This window comes from Manacus candei, unplaced genomic scaffold (assembly GCF_025592945.1).
Source record: "Manacus candei isolate 608988 ecotype Guabito, Panama unplaced genomic scaffold, ASM2559294v1 h1tg000041l, whole genome shotgun sequence".
In the NCBI taxonomy this organism is placed as follows: Eukaryota; Metazoa; Chordata; class Aves; order Passeriformes; family Pipridae; genus Manacus; species Manacus candei.
This window is the reverse complement of record NW_026138089.1, coordinates 11,425,882-11,447,281: the sequence shown is the minus strand read 5'-3', so window position 1 is coordinate 11,447,281 and position 21,400 is coordinate 11,425,882. Positions and strand designations below refer to the sequence as shown.

Genomic DNA, 21,400 nt, shown 5'->3' with positions numbered 1-21,400 from the left:
GGCATACAGTTAGAGTTTCATTTCCAGTTAAACAGGATAACTTACACGTTTCCTAAATGTAAGGAAAAAATAATTGTGAGGTGTACAAGTTGCAATAATAATAATAAAAAACCAAAGGCTTTTCTCCTCTGAAAAGAAGCAAATGAATTGTAGGCCACACCTTTCTAATAACCACTGGATAGTAGTTTTCAAAGAGACTGAAAACTTTGCACAAAAATGCAAACCTGGTATTCCATCAGCAAGCTGAAATGCCTTTTTTTTTCCATTGCCTGAAGAGCAAATCTAACTACTAATAAAAGAATCCAGTTGTAGAGACTGTTGAAACCAAATAAAACAGAGTTGAACACTGTTGACCATGGCTACTGTCTACCCTCTCTAATGTAAAGGTTACCTTTAGTCGCTGACCTTGTCATAAGCAAAGAAGTTTGAAGTTTTTTTTCCTTGTGTTAGGTTGACATGGTTCATGGTGGTATTGCCACAGGGCTGTCAGCCTGTCATCATTTCTGTTATGAACTTCTATTTAATACAACTTTAAAATTTTGCCAGTAATGAATAAAATTGAAATTACACAAAAATTAAAGCTGTTTTCTTTAGGAGAGGAATTTCTTCTGACAGTGCTCTCTACCCTATTACTATTCATTATAGAAAATCTAGCATGTCTCTTGAAAATTTAACTCTCTTCAGTGGACTCACAAGAGGAGCTTAAGTAGCTCTTGAACTACTGTAGAATGGGAAGCATCTACAATGTCAGTACTGAAGCCATTAAATTGCACCATCATCATCATTCTGTGAAAAAAAAATTCCGTGGTAGTCTGTAATTGTTTCAAAGGCTCCACTACAGACAATTCAAGTCGGTAATACATTTTCCAAACTTAGACTACCACTAGGTACAGTTATATGATACCTATAATCACTGATATTTGTAAACTATTTTGTTGAATGTATGATTTACGCTTCTGGACCTATATCATTAATAATATTTTTCCATAGCTTGAGGGAAGGGAGTAGCTACTGTTATCTAAACAGAACTATGGGATTTCATAACATGTGTGCCAACTCCTTTACTTCTATCTAAGGAAAGTGCAGTATCTGTAAGGTACACTGTATTACACCTGTGATATGGTACACTGCCCATGTATTGGCACCTTGTAACAACTCAGGAGTACAAATACAACCTTTCTGAATTATGTATTTCCATGCTGTGCTCACCTCTAAAAAAAGAATGTCGTAAAGAAAGTTTTTTTGGAAAAGTTATTGATAAGCTCTATCAAATCAGCTGCCAAGTCAAGAAGACTCAGATAAGTTGAGGATTTCAAGATGTTAGTGAGAACAATTTCTAGGAAGATCAGATTAAATCTCAGTTGAGCCTAAACTTACAGAGTTGGGGTTTTTTTCAAAAGCAAGCCTGTTTTTAATTCACAGCACAAGAAGACTACTTTAAAGAAATAGGAGACAAGTAAGGTATATGTAGGATCCAACACAGAAAGAATGAATGGGTACTAGGTATTGTAACTCTCTTGGGCTATACTTAGGAACGTTAGACTATCAATGAAATGTAATTTCTTGTGTATACAATTAGAATATAAAGCAGAGAACTAAAGCTCACAATTTCAGTATGGAAGATACTATGAAGAGAAAGGTAAACTAAATATCTACTGAAAAGTATCCAGAGAAAAATAAGTATTCTGCCTTCCTTTTTGTTACATACAAATACAGAAACATTTGGGTCAAACAGGAATATCTTCTTTAGTCCCTGAAAGATGCAATTATAATAGAAAGAAGAAAAAGAAAATATGAATCTATTCCATTTTGAACTACGGTTTAGAAAAGGGAATAGGTTAAGAGGTGAATAACTTCAACTGCTTTGTGATAAATCTTAGAATATTGCTTTTCTTCTTCCCCTCTTAGTAGAAACTCCGAAGTTAGAACACATAGCCATGTCTCAATTAACCAGGGCAATGAGGAGAGAAAAACCATGCTAACACAAAACTTAATCATCTTGTATTATTGCCTATGGGAGAGGCAGGGGAATCATAAGGATTTATGTAGAGAGTGCTTTAACCAGTGTAATGCAGACAGGTACCAGCCACAGATCCCGGAATGCCAACTCTTAAAGCCAGGAGTTTTGATTAGGGAAAAACAAGGCTTAGTTTAATAAACATAAACTATATAATCCAATTTTGCTGTTAGCTCTTCACTATGCTTGGATGACTTCTTCAAGAAAATTTTGACATGTCTTTAAGGCATTTTTCTTTGACAACCTCAGAGTTACTGAAAAGCTGCTCATTATCTTAATGGTTGAAAAGGTAAAACCATGATAAAAAGTAAACTATGCAAAGTCAACGCTGACTAAACATTTTAAGAAACTAAATTTTTCAATACTGTATAATTTGCCATCACCTGCCACATAAAACATTTTAAGTTCTAGAACACACAAAACCAAAACAGCAACACTACTTCTTGCTCTTTATGCTTAAGATACCTTCATTCATGAAAAATGAAAATGTTAAAATTAAAAATGGGAGAAGAATAAATATAATAAAAATATGATCTACCACAATAATAACAATGCAAGTTATTAGGCTGCAGGGTACTAATTAGATATACTACAATACCTTAGTGGCCCAAGTACTTTCATTTTCCAGAGATACATCCCACATGAAACACGGTTTTTAATTTTTAAAGACTAGAAATTTCTTATATTGTGATAAGCTCTTTGTGGCTCCATCTCCCCTGAGCCACAAAGCAAATAACATTTTGTTAGTCCAATCATAATATAACACTATAGAGAAGACTTAGTTCTAGCATAAAAAGATCCACCATTTCACATGGTCTAACTTTTTGCAGTAATGGTCTTGTAGCAGAATGGTGACATTATCCAAGGTTATGTCACTTTATGGGCATGTGTGGGTCTACGCTTTTGGCCTGAAGAGACAGGTCAAAGGAGATTTCTGTATGTAAATTAAAAAACAAACAAACAAAAAAACCTTTACCATAGAACAATTTATTCAAATGAAATTATGTCTCAGTATACTTGTGTTTCACCTTAAACACATTAATTTCTCATACTTCGGACCTTCTGATATCTTATAATCCTAATTTTTTCACTAAACACACATTATCTTTCACTCCATTCTTCTTCCAGTACTAGTGTAAATTTTTTCTTGTGCTTCGGAATGTTCTCACATGACCAATACCAGCTTTAAACTCATAAAACATCCCAATCCAACAAAGATTATCCCACTTATTACCAATCAGTAATCAAATAAGGGTCTATTTTAGTAGTTGTACTCTGTGTCAGTTTATACTACACACAAATGGAGTGATTAAAGCAGAGCATCATTTTGAAGACATGACATTCCAAAAGATGCCCTCACATGAGCAGGCAATTTGTTGTACACGGTGACCCTGTGAAAGGGAACCTGAGTGAACTCATGTTTATGCAGAGCAGACAGTCAGTGCCCAGGGCTGAGCTGCTTGGCAGCAAACCCAGTCAGCTCAGCACCCGCAAGCACAGCACTGCTGCAAAGGACTAGCACAAAGCCAACCTCTGGAGAGCAGAGGGGACACGGGGACGGATTATACCAGGTCAGAGAACACGCATTAATGAGCTGGGAGAATGCAATGCTGTGTTACTCTGTACATACATATAATGACAGAGGTCATGAATAAATTCACATGGATGTTAGATAGAAAGACTGGACTGACAAATAAACTGGGTTTTCCTCTCAAACACCTTGCGTTATGCTGAGACAAACTGCACGTAAAACTCTTTCAAAAGAACCACACAGAGGCAAAAACTAACTAGACACAGCAGAGGCAAAAACTAACAGCAGATAAAAAAAGCAATGCATGGAATGATGACCCATAACTGGTGCCCAAAGGAAATCTTTCAAGAACAGAAATAAACCTGTTTCATCAGACATACAAGGCCTACTAGGACTGATTTGATGACTTTTACAAAAATACCTCAAATATCTCCAAATAAAAGGAGGAAGAAAAGTAAGAATACAATTTAAAAAGAAACCAGCTATTATATGTATATAACAACAGCAAAATCATACTTGAGAAAGTGCAATGTCCACTTAGATGCAGGGTTTTCCAAAATACAGCATCAGATTCATTGCGAAACTACTACTGAATATGGTATTCATTATAAGAGGAACAAAAATTTATTAAAAGCTGCATTAGAACAGAAAGTATACATAGAGACAGCAAACATTGATACTGTCAATAGGTGTGCAACCCTTCAAGAAGCAAAATATTGCAAAAAAAAAGTAGAAAAAATTGTCAACCATCAAAAAAAGACCTTCGAGAGATACAAGCATTCTTCACTGGTTACTGAAGCAAAGGAAGTTAAAAAAGGAGATAAGTAATACAGGATGGTTTTCTCCTAGGTCCCAAGAAAAATCTTGAAAAAGGTTGGCACTACCTCCATGAACTTTGGGTCAGAAAACTGATTTTATTCTTATCAAGGGGGAGAAAAAGCATAAATTAAGATCAGGAGTCTCTGCCAGAACCATTGTAAGACACAAAAATGATCTTGCTTATATAATTCTCTGTAGTCTTGTGAAAGAAATTAGTATCAATACAGAGAGGTATATAAACACATAATAGAAGCAGCAACAATCACTAGCAGTCTCTACTTCTTGCTAAAGATGTTCATTATGAATGCAATAAAGTTTGAAAAGAGAAGATATTTGGCTTAATTGCTTTTGTGTTGTTAGTTAACAGAGTTCCTGGTCTTTAAAAGAGCAATGATCGTATTGTGAAAATTATCACCACCATCACAGTCTGTTGCCAATTAAAAAAAAAAAAGTTAAAATATAATAACATCAACACCTCTCCTCCCTCAGCATTAGAATTATAAATGCCAGTATTCAAGAACAGGATTGTCTCTCAGAGAAAATATAACAGCAGAATTAACAGAGTAAAATTTTGTTGGTAAATTGCTCTATCCCAATTAAGGTGTCCTGAAAAATTCCACTCTCAAAAGTTCAATTAGCCAACTCACAACAAGGCTACATGAATGGATTACAACTACTCAGAACAAAAACTGCTGAGCCCAAGATGGTACACAGTATAACTATTGTCAGCATGCAGAATAATAAATCCATGGTTGCTAATGCTGTTTTTCTTGTTAAGTAAAAGGAAAATTGGAATACAGCAGCTGGAAACTGTGTTATTATAATGGGAAATTCTATTAATCTTTTCTTTGTGTGAAACTCTGTTCCATTTATGACACCTTATTATTTACATTCAAAGCAAAATAATTGGAACTTTATACACAAAATAGTGTACATAGCCGACAAATATACAATTCTTATCATCTACAAACAGATTTGCAAATCTGCATTTAGCACAGAAATAGACTAATTTTTATAAATTCTAACTTAGAACTGCTGTATGCACCTTTAAAATCACTAAACAGAACCTTTGGACTCCCAGCACTTTCAAAATATACCTCTTCATTTGCTAAAGATCCTCTATACAACTGAATGTGTGTAACAGTCAGAAAACAAAAGCCACATTACAAAAACGGAAAATGGAAAATTCCTGGGATTAGCTTATTAAACATGTGGTTTCTCTTCTTTTAAAACCAATGCTTTGCATCAGGGGCAACTAATAAATAGGCACGAAAAATACATTGCATTTGTGTGTAATTTCTGTGCAATATTAAAATCGAATCATGGATCTTTTAGCCTGGGAGCATTCCTTGGTTCATTTCTCCAGAAGAAAAAGTTATCTTTGCTAATGCTGCCCATGGCATTTTGAAATGTGGTAACCACTACAGAAATCAAAAAACAACAACAACAACAACAACAACCACCACAACAAAACCCTGTTCTACTGATGCTGAACTAAACTCTGATTCTGGATTATTCTAACCACAAACAGGCAACCATGTGGATGGGCAATCTGTAAATCAATCATGAGAATACCAGAAGTCAGACTCTGGGTTAGTATGTTTGCTATGTTCTTGCCAAAATTTTCCTTCCTGTTAAATTAAAATGTTAGCTTTCAAGCATATGACAAATCTTATTTACTCTATTTATGGTTAGTTAATTCTCAATGAGGAGTTGTTTTAGTTATCTCCAAAATTTGCTCATGAAGCATCTATGAGGTATTTTAATCTAATAACATCCTTAATCTCTTTGTTTTTGCAACAAATTAGAAGTACAGAACACAGGGAACAGACAATATTTTTGCTTCCTTCTTTGTTCCCCCAAAATCAGATGAAAATGGAGAATGACAAGAAAGCAAGTTTCCACTACACAGAAGCAGAAAACAGGCTTACAAGATTGCCAGGTTATAGCCTAAAAAGATTAATTCCTGCACTTAAGCCATAATAGAGGACAATCTAGAGAGGACTGATGTTTAGTTGAATTGGTGCTATTTGCTCGGATGAAGAAGAAATAGGAAGCTATTTTAACCTCCCATTCACACTGTAAAATAAAAGACAGCATGCACATAAGCAAACTCCAGCATGGAACTCTCACCAGTTTTCTTATAACAGCAATCTCCTAGGCAACTTGTGCAATGAAATGAAAGTAAGAGTACATTTTTGACTTCTGACCTTGTGACAATGGGTAGGTAACACTGGGGAGAAAGAAAACATGCCAAAACTCTTGTGGATCTCACAACACCGCAATGAATTTAACTGCAAGCTAATTTCTTCTACAGTATAGACCAGAGGTGACCTGTATTACAAACCATGCAGGAGTGGACTAACAGTGACACACAGGACCACAGCAGTCTCCACACAAAGGAGACAGCGGCTGTAGAAGCAGCAACTTCTGATCCCAGTTGCCTAAACTACTTCTCATCCCTCCACAAATGGTCACAACAAGCTGGCATACCTGTCCCTGTACAGTCCAACATGACTTTGAGTCAAGGAGAAGGTATCTTGCAAAGCTAAGCTGCTTTAGGAACCCTCTCGCTACTCCTAGCAAAACCTAAACAAAAATAAGTACACGACTAAATTTCCTATACTGAAGTGTCATGTTCTCTGCATGTTGGCTTACCTTTAGTTCAGCTTTAAGTACAAGGCTAAGAAACTTCTTATCTTGGCAGCCATTTTTCCAAGTTCACTTGTCAGTTGGGAAAGGTTAATATTGTACATGCGGCTTGTAGAGAATTTTAAATATTTTCAGCCCCCTATAAGTTTAGGCACAGATCAACAAAGGCAATTTTCAATCCTATGTGTTTTGGTGGGGGGGTAGCTATTGGCTACAGCTACATAACAAAACTACTTATCATAGCTCAAAATACAACCTATGCAGTAAGTTTAGCAGATAGATCCTAGGGGGCATTACTCTAATTGTATATTTTGTACAGATTACATAGATTTTTCCTTCTCTATCCTTAGCATTGCTTTTGTATGTTTTTCCAACATGCTAAAATGCCAGGATCAGACAGCAAACAGTACAACTATAACAGGATTTATTTAGGTATCAAAGATATCTAGATTCTGTTCTGGTTTATTATTATTATTACTACTACTACCATTATAGATTAACCCTGTACTGTGTGTGTTGGATAAGCACACACATAAATAGGTTTAATATTTTTAACTATACTACATACTAGCAGTTAGAACAGTACTCTTCTGTAGAAAAAGACTAAAGCATTTTAAGAAAAAACAATCTACTATTCTGAGCATTTAATATTATTTGCTGTAGGAAATCAAGCAGAAGTTTAACTTTAGAAATTTAACACTTTAATCGAAGTACTGGGTTTTTTTGTGGTGGGGGTTTGGGGTTTTGTTTTTTTTGTTTGGTTGGGTTTTTTGTTGTTATTGTTTGCGGGGTTTTTGTTTAAAAAAAGAAAGTACAGGAGTACACTAAAATTAAAATATTAGTTATTCCTTTTCCTCTGGTTTATAATTCACAGTGCATCACTAATCAACTATGTCAACAAATGAAGCTGCTTTAGGGGAAGTTCAGATTGGAATTAGTTCAATTCTCTGAGAGGGTGATCAGTCACTGGAACAGGGCACTGGTCACAGCACCAAGGCTGTCAGAGTTCAAGGAGTGTTTGGACAATGCTCTTAGTCCCTTTTAGTTTTAGGAAGTCCTGCAAGGAGCAGGGAGTTGGACCCAATGATCCTTAAGCTCCCTTCCAACTTGAGATATTCTAATATTCTATGTATAATACAGCAGGACGTAACTGTAGTACATTAGCACAAAGGCTGTTTTTTCTCTTACAGCTGGAGTTCCCTACCAAAAAAAAAATTAAAAAATCCTTCAATTAATTTTACCCTTTAAATAATAAGCTGTCCAGAGGTGCTGTTCATATATTTTACTTACAAAATGAGAGCATAACTTTCCAGTCAAACTTCTTGGCAACTGGAGCAACAGACAAAAACCCTAAGACTTCATCCAACAGCTGGAAAGAGAAGGTAATTAAAAAAAAAAAAAAAGGAAGGGTGGATTGCATTGATTATACATGCTGGAAAATGTGTTAGATAACACCTGAAACAATGATACAGAAAGATTCGGGAAAAAAAAGGGGTGAAGTACTTTCACAGGCAATTCAGGGGCAAGGACTTCCCTATTGAGGGTAAACTGATATAGCAAGGTGGGACTCAAGGACAACTTAATCAGCCTCAATTATGTTAACCAGAGCAGGGGAGATAAATAACAGAGGATCAGACTCAGTAACACTTTCACACAGCTGAGCCTTAGCCACTAAAGTACAGGATACAGGTTTTATAGGGCAACACTTGGATTGTTTCCAAAGTCAGGAACCTTGTAAGCTCCTCAGATCTCATTTAAGGATTTTACACTCTTAAAGGTTTTGGAAATCTTTCTATCAGAAAACAGCCTACCTTCCTTAATAAGAAGAAAGTATGTCAGTTACAGAAAGCAAGTTCACAGCACATTACATCAGATGAATTTAATGCTCAATTTTTTTTTCACCGTTTATAGATCAATTTATATTTGTTCTAAAAAATCAGTAAAGTTTAGGTGAAAACTTCCAAAAATAGTCACACACATTTTCAGGCACTACTTTGTTGTGAAAACTATTGCAAAAACCTAAAGCTTTAGATTCTGAAAAATGCAACCAACTATGGAGGTACTTCAAAAAGTGTAGTTTTAAATATCCAATACCAAATTTTTGTATATATAAATATCCAATACCAAATTCAAGCTTTTTGAAATGAAGTAATTTTGGGCATATTTCTACAGCTTCCCAAAACATCTATGTTATCCATTTTAGTCTCTTCAATGAACACTATGTGACACATTAAAATTTCATTAAAAAATTAAAGGGGTTCTTATTTCTCATGTAGATTTACATCAGTATAACCATTCGTCTTATTCAGAAGATCTATGGCAGACAGGTTGGGCAGTATCTAACTTGTGTGCCCCTTATTTCATTCCTTCCCCAAAATTATTCCAAGCTTCTTGAAACATTTAAAATCTTGGAAAAGTCCAAGCAGTCTCCTGACCGCCTTTTTGCCTCCCAAGAGTCACAGCTCATCATGAAACAAACAGGTTCACCAAAAAATATGTCAAACTTGTGACAGAACTGATAGTATTTAGAGGCTGAAACATACTACAGGTCCTCTGAAACGAAGTGTACATTATGAAAATCATCAAGGTGGTATCTCTTTTGCTCCTCTGTACTGGAAGTTATTTAAAGAGTATTTTCAGTTTAACTCATTGCAGCTGAAAAGACTTCCGAAGTAGAACACACTCTTTATATGCAACTTTTTTAAACAGAAGAAATCACATCCACATAGCATAACAGTAACTAGGGGAATGAAAACAGAATAAGTATCTATCAGTGCAAAGGACGCTTCATATATAGGGATAAAAAAGCAAATTATACTAGCATGCATAAAATGTTCATGTAAATGTATTTTTATATAAGCACCCAAAATGCCATAATTTATGTCCATCTTTTTACTGAAATTCAGAAAGTGACAAAGTATTTATCTGGTGCTGTAATTTACAACATATAAATTTAATAACAGCAAGAAATAGGTTTATACTTCAAGTGTCTCAATCTTGGCAAAGTTTTATGTCCAAGAATTATGGATATTTTATAATTACTTTTCCAGTATGAGGCACAGTTCATAATCTAGAGTATTTTTAATCCTTCTTCACTGTATGAACCCCAAGAGTTTAGAGATCTAAAAATGACTCAGAACCTCAACTGGTATTGGTGTTGCCTGTTTGGAATGTTACAGAAAGGCAATTTCTAAACATAAACAGGATAGCATCTGAGAAAAATGCCTTTTGTTCCTAGAATATTGTCCAAAGCTAAAGCACCTAACCTGTGCGTGATAAATTCACTTAAAACCCTGGCAGTGTTCGAGGCCAGGCTGGATAAGGCCTTAAGCAACGTGTTCTAGCGGGAGCTGTCCCTGCCCATGGCAGACAAACTTTAAGGTCCATTCCAACTCCTTAACATTCTATGATTCTATAAACCTCATATGGAAATCTTACATATCCATATCGGTGACTAAATACTCATATAACTTACCAATACTGTCATGTTCAGGTGAGTATTCTCTGTGTGAAACAGATTTTCAACTTCTGACAAAAAGCAAGAGTAACTGAAAAAGCTTTCTTGAAACTTCTAAATAAGAACAAAATTAAAATAAATGGTTCTGGATTATAGGATTACAAATATATACACTATACATACATATATACATGCATGTGTGTGTGTATATATATATATATTTATGTATGTACGTATATATATATAACCCCAGGCTATTTGAGACTCCAATGATGAAACACAAAACGGAACTAAAATAATTCAATCACTGTTTTGCATAGCATATTAAGAGTGCAGATGAAACAAACAAAACCCAACAGCTCTATAATACTTAAAAATATTTATGATAGCATGGGAAATGTCATTTCTGTTTTAAAAGTTGATAAGTGAATCATCTTCACCTGTTATAGGAGGGGAAAGTGCACATTTCTTGGAGTAATTCATCAGACTTCACACCAGTCTTCCCAGAAACTGCAACAATTTGGGTTTTGCAGAAGGAAGGCACACACGTCAAGTTCATACCTTTTAAGAATTCACCCACATCCAATGCTGCTTCCTGTGCGATAACCCACATGAACTATTTCAAAAACCAAGTCGCATATAAAAATACTCTTATTATTCCACAGGAGACACTCATCAGAGGGTCCTGATTCAGTAAACAGTTAAACAGCCTTAAATACCGTCGTAGTCATAACGACGATTCAAACCCCAAGATCCAATCTAGCTGTATCGCGGGAGGACACCGGTTACAGAATAAGCCTGCAAACCAAGCAGTCTACTGATACAAAAGCCGTGATAGAAGACTGTCACGGGGGTTTCCAGCTGCAGTGTGACCCCAAAGGCTGCCGAGCAGTGTCCTGCCCTGGCACTTCCAGCCCTGGGCCAGGGTCTCGCTGCTGCCAGCGCTGGGCCCGGGGCTCCCTCAGCTCCGCACACTGGATCCCCATTTTCCTCCATACCCGCTTTCTTTGGCTTCCAACCCCAACCTGACCTTCACCTCTCTCCCCAAAACCTCGCTCAGCCCTCCACCATCACGAGCAAGCGCCCTGTTCGCGCTCAGCCTCGGATCTTTTAATTCATGACGGAACCTGCCCCCGAAAGGCAGCGGATGGCGGAAGGAGGAGAAGGAATTAGATCGTTTCCTGTTGCTTTAATCCCTTCATGCGGGTTTTAGCAGCGCCGCCCGGGGCGCTCTGGCCCCTCGCCCGGAGCGAGAAGGCCGCAAATGAGCGCCCGCAGTTTGGCCCGCTCGGGCAGCGGGAGGCGGGGAGGGAAGGGGAGGAGAGGAAGGGAAGGGAAGGGGGCTGCCCGCCGCCAGCTACGGACCCGCGCTGTCCGGACAGCCGGGCCGGGCCGGGCCGGGCCTGGCGGTGCGGTGGGACCGTGCGGCGCGGGGGCCCGGCACAGAGGGGAGAGGGGCGCAGGCTACACACCCAGCAGCAGCCCGTCCATGTCAAAGATCAGGTGAGTGGCCGGGCGCAGCGCGGCCGCCGAGGAGCTGGAAGCGGACATGGCGAGGCCGGAGCAGCCGAGCGAGCGGAGCCGCCGCGGGAAGAGGCCGGACAGGGCGCGACGCGGGGGGGCCGGGGCACTCAGCGGGTGCGGGAGCCCCGTGGGCCGGGCCAGCGGGACCTGTCTGTTTGCTGTGTTCTGCTTTTAAAGGAAACTCCGTTTCATTTCGTGGGGCGTCTTTTGTTGGATGATAGAGCTTCTTGCCCATAGGGCTTGTGGAGTCTCCCTCCCTGGAGATACTCAAGAACGGTCTGAATGCAATCTGAATGCCGTGTGCTCTGGGATGACCCTGCTCGAGTGGGGAGCTTGGACCAGATGACCCACTGTGGTGCCTTCCAACCTTACCCAGTCTGTGATTCTTCAGTCCCCCTGGTGCTGCTGGCGGGTGAGACCGGGGAGTTCCTCCCAAATTGACGCTTCAGACAGCGCTGCCTCGGAAACCTTTTGCGTGTCTGTAATGAGATTTGCAGGGATGATATTACCACCAGGTCATAATTGGAGACATACACAGAAAGGCACAAATCTGTGTAAAGCTGTACGGGAAGAGTAAAGTAATGGGGAAAAAAAACCAACCCAAACTGTGAGGTTAGAGTAAACCCATCTCTTATGGTTTGTTGACTGCAAGAATTGAAGGTTGATAGGAAGCAAAATCTCCCTGCATGGACACATCATCCATCCGATTTTGACTGGGCAGTTGTGAGGAAAGGAGGGGACTTAATTCATCAGTCTTCCCTTTTTTTATCTTTTCATGCAGGTAACTCTCCATTAGGCATCAAGATCACTGAAATACCAATTGCAGAAGCAGACATGAAAAGAGCTATATCAAGCTCCCAAGGTGACATACTGGCTTGAAGATTTGTACAGCTTTGCTGTTCCATGTGAAGGCAGTGGTTAGTTGAAGCTTCTCATAGGGGAAGTCCTGTCTCATTTGTAGGTAGGCCTTGCAGCAATTCTTTTTTTCTAACAATGCCTTCATTTGAATTGGCAATGCATCACCATTTTAGCAAGTTAATGGTGGTTTTAAAATCCCTAACTGTAGGTGTCATACTGCTATATTTGAATTTTAATTTAGCTCCTTTAAGCGTCTTATCTAACCCTAAAACCTGTCTCTCAAACTATACTCACCCTACATTTGTGTGAAATATAGACACAGAGTCCTCCTCATACATTCTCCTGTCTTGGGAATAAGAAGACAAATAAAATATCCTTGGCCTTTACTTGTACCTTTTTAATAATAAAACTTGACTTTCAAACAAAGTTTTTTGAGTTTTTGATTGGTTTTCTCTTTTTTTCATCTTGTCTCGTTCTGTAATGACAATACTGCCTATGCCCTGCCTATGTAGGCTAGGAAAAGGTCTGTGCATAGTACCTTAAATGTCTTTTAAAAATTAGTTCTTGCGTAGATAAGAAAATGAGTCTTGTGATTCCAGATAATTTTTTTTATTGTAACCTCACAGTACAAGTGTTAAGAATGCCCACAGCTGTTTTGTTTCTGCAATAAACACTGTGCAACAAGTCAATATTCTAGCTTTGTTTCAGACAGCAAATGTGTTAGTTTCCTTTGTAGTTCACTTAGGTGGGAGCACAGCTAGAATCAATTGAAAGGTAAAATCCAAAATACAGTATGTGTTAACTGTTAAGGGGAATAAAAAAATCATTATAGTAATTTCATTACCTATAATGGTAGTGTTGTGCTGTCCTAAGAAAGAATGGGTTTCTATAGTAAGAGTGTACGCTGTTGTGACAAAATTTAAAGAGGATTAGTAATGAGGTGGTATGACAACTGTACCTGAGGTGGATTCATCCACTTTCTAATCAGCAAATATTCCAAAAAGCTGGTCTTAAATTGTATTTGCTGACATCGGAAAACTTACACTTGTCAACAAGAAAAAGCTACAACAGTTGGGTATCTTGATTCATTGTTCTAATTAGAGAAAGGTGTTAATTGTTTGATCACAATTCCATCTCCCATGCCCTCCTCAAAAAGGGAGATAGTATTTTTGTTGTGTAAGTAACCAGTTCATCTGAGAAAACATAAAGCTTTTGCAAAACTTTTGCATATTTAAGTGGAAAAAGGTCATAAAGACAATCTGTATGAAAGAAGCCCAAAAATTAAAGTGTAATACACAAGGCAAACATTTTTAGGGTTAAGTGGTCCGTGTTACAAATCTTATGGTACACAGTTCAAGACTGTCACATTGCCTGACAGACTGATGACCTCAATTTGCTTTGCTTTTCTCTGTTTCTTCAGTGATAATCAGTGTAATGTTAGCTTACTAAATTCTTCATAGCTGTGTTCAAACACAGGAATATCTTCCCAATATAGACAACTGTTTAGGTTTATTCAGCATGACTGTGTTCGTACTAACAGAATGAAATTAAGTCCAAGCAACTTTTAATTCATGATGGAGCACAGTTTTCTAGATGCACAAGTAAGAGATCCTGTTGATCTAAGTTTTATTTGAGCAGTCTAAATATTTGTCACTCAGCAGTAGTATTCAGTCTTGGTTGTGTTTTTTTTTAAAGAGAGAGTGAAAAGAATTTGAGATTGAGAATTATGCAATTTATTTTTTGTTTGCTACTATTTTTATTACTTATTTTAAAATGGTTTTGAATTATGAAGACTTCAGTAAGTTTTGAGTTGTGAGAAGCATACTGTAGTGGAGGTACAGTAACCATGAAAACTGATAATTATTTACATGCCTACAAAGCTGATGTATGCTTATTGAGAAGGATGAACATGGGTAGCAGAGATGTAATTGTGCAAGTAGATTCGACTCCTGCAAAGTCTGAAGAACACAATTAATTTCATGTGCATTTTTAAAATTAATTAAAGTTGCTATCTGGGCATACACTAAAACAGGTGAATAAATCATTACTGAGTTTTAAATTTTATGGTAATACGTGGTAAATATACATCTGGATATCCAGGTTTTTAAATTTACTGTAAGTTAACTGTCTATAAGTAGCCCTTCATACATCAAACAAGTCTAATTTCTCTTAATATTTCTAATAATATGATAAAATCACTTTGGTTTTATTGTTCTTGCATGTGAGATAAAGTGAAAATATTCAGGTGCATATTCATTATGCAACACAATGTTTTAGGCACAGAGTCCTCCTAACCTTTTTTTAACCTCTGTATGTTTGTTTGGGTTTTCTTTACTTTGAAGCTAAAAAGTTTTCCACGTCAGTGAAATTTATGTGATTAAGTTATTTTCCTAGAGAGTAAAAGCTTCAGAATATGCTTAAATGTTTTCTTAGGTAATACAGTTGACTCAATAATTACAGTTTCCTGCAATTTCATATTGTGCTTGAAGCATGGATTCACTTACCTATTTTTTATGCCATTGATAGGAACATCATGCCCTATGTGTTTCACACAGAAATGACTGACTATTTTTCTTGTTCTGCAGGCACCTTGGCAAAGAGGATAAACAGATTGTAATCCGTTTTGGTTTGAATATTAAAAAAGAATCTGAAGACTTGAATAAATCCAGTAATTTAAAAGCTTTCATAATGATTTACATGAGCAGCTGTTAAACCCACTATTAGTAACAAATTATTTGGAATGTCTTAAAGTTAAATGTAAATTAATTCAGGTATCAGCTGAGATTCACAACAGTTGCTATATTTGAGCCTATAAGCTCTCATAAAATTGAGCCCCAATCAGTGCTGGATTTCACAAAAATAGAACTTTTCACCCTAAGATAATGAATCAGGTGAATTTTATTGTTTCAGTTCATGTTTTTATAGCTGCAAAAGGAAAGATGAGCATATGTCTTAAGGCAATTAAATACTACCATACCCTTGCTGAGCTAAGTCATGTTTTATTGATTACATAAGTCAAAAGGGAGTATATCCTCTTTAGTCAATCGTGTATTCTTCCAGCCAAGCAAGTAGGGGGAGGAGAGCCATCTGTTTTCTAGATTTTGATATTGACCACCAATTACAAGTGTGTTAGTTACAAAGGCAAGAAAGATGATGTGTTATGCTTCAGGAGAATAAAGTGAGGAAGATATATGTTCATCAACGATAAATTTAGATGAGGCACTATAAAAAGGTTCTTAAGCAGCAGTGAGGGACGAAATTCTAGAAAAGCCAAGCAAGCACACAAGAGGGAACAAGGGGACTATACTGTGATATTTTTAGATGTCAATTGCTGTATTTATTGATAAGATTGTACAACAGAACAAACTGTGTCTGAAGCGGGGAAATGAAGCCTTAATATCATGCTTCAGGGCCTTTTTTGTTTCCATTAAAGTCACAACCATCTTTCTTTATGGGTTTTGATTTAGCTTTTTGACATAATTTTTGATCTTCCAGTAAAAAAGTGGCTGCACACAGGCAAATTGTTCAGGTGATTAGCAATGTTATTGTAATGGAAATCTTGAAGTACTTAATGGGTGGGTCCTGCTTAGCCTTAAACTATCAGAAAGATTAGGCAAATGAGATTGCATCCCCAGATAAGATGTGTTGTATCCTGCTTTGCTTTTCCTGTGTGATATGGGCTTCCTGTGTGGGATCATTTGCAACTTTCATTTATTTATCTAATTTCCCATTGTTGAAGGAGCCTAAAATATTTCTTAAGCTGTTGGTTTTCTTCCTTGTCTGCATGTGAATTTTTTGGCCATGCTTTTTTCATTTTACTGCAGTTTGATTGTTAGAGATTATAGGAAAAACTTTGTACTGTCACATGGAATACACATTCTGTGAACCTTTCTGAGCAAGTCATCTATCACCTGGTTGCCAGGAGTCAAGGTGAAACCGAATTCGGTCACCCTGCCAGTGGTCCCTTTCAGTCCTGTGTTCCTAGGCTCAACCTCTTCAAAGGCTGCTGTAATTAGATCTTTAGATGGAAAAGAGAGAAAAGGAGTTGTGATTCTCAGGGTCACAAGGTCTCTAAGCTGCTGATCTGTAATGCTGCTCCAGATTCAGGTTTTATATGCATATTCCCCACTCAGCATGCAACAAGCTGTAAAGTTGAATCTCCAGAGCTCAGATATCCAGCCTACTCTGTGGCTGCCTGCCCTTAAGTTTGTATCTACCCAGAAGAGATGAGTAGAAATAATTGAACTTGCTGACATGCAACCCAGAATGTCCACACGGTCAGGGTGAGCATGCTAACAGCCTAGGTACTGCAGGGAGGCAGTTGGGGGCCAGCTGTCGAACAGTGCCACTACTTTTCTTTTGCAGTGATTCTGGTGGTCTGAGCTCCTAGATCTATCTAGCCAGAGAAACCATAACATTGTGCTGGTACATATGAAGTAGCAACTCTGATCAGGAAGCAGAAATGGTGGGGAGAGTAGAGGGGGCAGTGCCAAGCAGAGTTAGCGAGAGGCTTCTTGACTCCCTGTTGGAGCCGAGTTGTATTAGACATGAAGGCTGTGCCTGACTAGGGGAGTTGGGACTTTTCCTTGGCTGCAGGAGTTAGTGTACCTCCCAACCAAGTCATCATTCTATTTTTGTCTTCCCCCCAAAGCTACTGCCCTGCCCTCCTCCTTATGGGCACAGGCAGGCAAATAGGCACTGGTAGTATACTCCAGAATGTGCTGTTGTGGACAGCCAATGACAAATAGGCTTTTGTGACCACTGGCATGTAGGACACTGACTAATTTTTGGGTGGGGCAATAGTCCCTTCGTTAGGTTGTCCACTTAAGTTCAGCTTATGTTCACCTACCTTGACGAATTAGGTTCAGCGTATTGTAACAAAATAGATGAGACAATGATGTCACTTTATTTTTTATATTGTACTTTCAACAGAAATGTTCTTAGCAGATCAGTAACATATACTTGTATTCATAAAACATTTGTAAAACAAGAAACTCCACTTGTAAATACTGATAAGGTTAGATATTAGGGATACCTAGAAGGAAGCAATGAAGTCCCAGAGCTGTCAAGCCAGTGAGACCCTGACTTTTTTCCCTAAGACAACTAGCTCCACTTAATAAGTACATCTCAAACATTTCACCTTGAGTTCTGTAAGGTGAATGATTGCTTACAGTGAAACTGCAGGTTTGAAAGATTCCTGGATTTCCATTTTATGTACTTACATGTAGGTAAGACCATGAGAGACATCCAAGATCTAAATGAATTCTTTGAGGTAGAATTGTACATGCTTAAAATATTATGCCTAAAATTTTCTAAATCTTTCAGTGAATCTTTTGCTCTGCTATGATATCCTGTGTTCTTACTCTGTCTTTTTTTTCTATTTTACAAATTTCATTCATATATTCTTTTGTCATAAGTTATACTTTCTGAAGCTTTTAGCATTTTGATTGCTTTTCAGCATTTTGGGTTTTTCCTTCTTCTTTAGAGAAGTCCAGCACTTGGGTACATTATTATAGCTGTGGGGTTTATAAGTGACAAATAGAAGGCCATCTTCTGCTGTTAGACTGCCACCTTAGTCCCAGATACAGCAATACCTTTGAATTAACATAAGAACTGAATTACCATCTTTGCAGTAGTTTGATTTTTACTGCTGATTACTAAGGTTATTCACCATGTTGTACCAAGACAAAAGCTCAAAACTTCTGTTGCCATTTGTCCAATTTAAAATTTTCTTTTTGGATCACATCTGTATGTATGCTCACTAATTAGAGAAGTCAGTATTATACTTCTCTGAAAGAGATCAGTGGCAACATCTCTAGCCCATGAAGAGCTTACTACCTCTTCGTGCCATTTGAAATATTTTTTTGCATTTTTAAGTATGAAAAACTACTATCTTGCAAGCCTAATGAGGCAGCTATCTGCAAGAAGCTGTGTTACAAGATGAATTGTTGTATCACTGTTTCGGAAAGGCTGTATGTGTCATTTAGACCAGTGGCTACTACAAGCAGTAGGGAATGAGTATTATATTAATGACCATATTTGACAGCCTGTGTCCATAATCTGTTTTTCACTGACTTTTCCTTTTTACGCCAACAATTATGCTCTCATCTGGAAAAATTAGACTAATGCAATTTTCCAAAAGCTGTTAACAAGGCTTTTAATATTAAAATGGCTATATATCCTAATGTGCCATCCTGAAACTAACTTTGTGTTGGGGTCATGAAATGAGGTACAGTTAGGGTGTATTCTGGAGTTGCAGAGCATGGAGAGAAGCCTACATGCTTCAGGAAGCATAGAGGTTCACTCAGTATATGGCACTCTTGTCACTGAATTTCTAACAGCATCTTCTGGTGTGATGTTTGCACTGAAGCTTTCTGAAGTTGGTGGAAGTATAGTAAACCCCTGTCCGATTGCAATTTTGTAATATTTGTGTGACTGTTGCTTCTTGAAGGACCTGACAAAGTGTGGGGACCTGCATATTCATCTGCTTTTTCTAAATTCATCATATCCAGGAAATATAATAAAATGAATTACCTAGTAGATTCAATGAAATATATTTTTCCTGTTTGTTCAAGCCCATCTTTCTTCAAAAATCCAATTCCGTTTGTGACTCAAGGTAGCTTAGACCAGTATTATTCGATAGTCAGAAACTATGGCTATAGCAACTACAAAATTTGGATCTTTATTCTTACATGGCATAGCCAATATGTTCTTCCAGCTAAACTCTGACATGTAACTCTTAAATAGTTATTCACAACCATGATTAAAAAAAAAACCACCTAAACCATTAGACTGTGTCATAGGTTTCCATGTATAAAGGCTGTTGTGACTTCCTCAGAACTGTATAAAGTCCTCTGCAATCCACAGATTTCACAAGTTTATATGATGATTCCCCTACATCCTTTAAGATAACTACATGGCTACAGAATTTTCAGAGGGAAAATTAACACTGGTTTTTTGGACTAAGCCAAAGAATGAACTTTAAACATCTTTTTTCAGTGAAGATTTGTTGCAGAGTAAATGTCCTCTAGAATCCATAATCCAATTTTTACAAAGTCCCTAGAACAGCAGAGCTGTTACCTTTTTAATTCTGGATATGTGTGTCTTTCAAAAATATCTTCTGAAATTAGCTGTGTTCCTTTGGTTTCACTATGATAAGAGAAATTAACAAATACCCTTTGTTCCATTTTAGCTCTGTTACTTTTGTATTTCACTTGAATCCAAGTAAAATACAAGTTTGTATTAGCAGATTTATGTGACAGCATAAGCATTTATATGTGCACCAACATTAAGCCAGTCTAAGGCAGCTGTATCATGTTTTGTTTTTACAAAGACACTGTACCACACCCGGTAGATGAACATTTAGTCATGTGAGTTGGATCCTGAACATCTAAAGCTTTGGCAAAGATGTTTTGATGAACTAAAACAAAAGCTCTGCCTCACTGCAGCTCTGCCTTTCCACTAGATTCCAATAATTCAGTCATGCATCCTTCTTCTTTTTCATCCCAAACACTCTTTAAAAAAATAATTTCCTTTACCAATTAAATGAATTGAACTCTGTTATAGATATGAACATTCATATATAAATATGTAGATACTGTCTCCCACTTGGTGACCAGAAGTCCAAAGTATCTTAAAAAGCAATGTTTCTAACAAATTAAGAAAGAGAAAAAGCCTCAATATGTTCATATCCATGTGTAAAAAAGAAATCAAATGCACAAAAACACCTATTGTTCAAAATGGATAATATAATCCATTAAGTAACATAGATCGTTGGAGAATACAATGTTACAGGGTCACATAGTACCCTATTTGCCATAGCTAAATGCAGCCTCCCTGGTAGCATTTTAATTTTCAGTCCTACTTATGCTTTGAAATCATCAAGTAATTGTCACTTTAGCACCCTTCAATGATTTCTAATCAAACATGGAAAAGAAACCTAAACAGAGAAAACCCCTCTATTCAGTGCTTAGATTTGGATACGAGAGGGGGAGGAAGTTTATTTATTTCACTCATTAACTCATTATGATTTTTTGCAAACTATTTTAGTTAGAATGAATAGATCTTTCTATGCTGCATTTTGGTTTTCCATATCAAATGCCTTGAATTGTCATGTTAATTAGCACAGACAAGTCTGCTTTTTATTCAGTCCATCATTATTTTCTCATACATCCCCTTGTTTTATCCTTACTTTTTTCTAATTTACATAATCACAAGGTTTTGAATGAATGCTGCTTAATAATAATTTGTTTTAATAAAATTTATTTTAAGTATTTATTACACATTTAAGAGTTGCAGTGTATGTACAGAGGAGATGGTGTTTCGCTGGTAGATGTTGCTTCTGATCTGTCGTATCTCTAGTACTGCTTCTTATGTCCATCTAAAGGGTTTTTTTCTTAGTGTCTTCTAAAATATGATTAAAAATATCATTAATCAAAGGGATTAAAAACTACTTGGGTTATTTATTTTATGGAGACTGACAATTTTTTTAAAAAATTGTCTTTATATTCACTTGTTAATAACAACTTTCAATAACTGCAAG

General features: G+C 37.1%; 2 protein-coding genes across 8 annotated transcripts in view; one reads left to right on the top strand and one right to left on the bottom strand.

Annotated features, from left to right (window-relative positions):
• The window catches only part of PUDP (pseudouridine 5'-phosphatase), a 63,949-nt gene extending 51,836 nt beyond the window's left edge, over positions 1–12,113 (bottom strand). For 2 of the 6 annotated variants that reach the window (XM_051795000.1, XM_051795006.1), the window contains exon 1: positions 11,949–12,113. In XM_051795000.1, coding sequence (XP_051650960.1) covers positions 11,949–12,027 — 79 coding nt within the window. In that variant the 5' untranslated portion in view covers positions 12,028–12,113. The other 4 variants (XM_051795002.1, XM_051795004.1, XM_051795001.1 and 1 more) reach the window with 4 other exon arrangements.
• The window catches only part of STS (steroid sulfatase), a 108,261-nt gene continuing 98,505 nt past the window's right edge, over positions 11,645–21,400 (top strand). Inside the window, exons 1-3 of one of the 2 annotated variants that reach the window (XM_051794949.1) lie at positions 11,645–11,979; positions 12,238–12,612; positions 12,782–12,961. The gene's annotated coding sequence lies outside the window, so the exon portion shown is untranslated. The remainder of the gene's footprint in view (positions 11,980–12,237; positions 12,613–12,781; positions 12,962–21,400) is intronic. The other variant, XM_051794951.1, reaches the window with a different exon arrangement.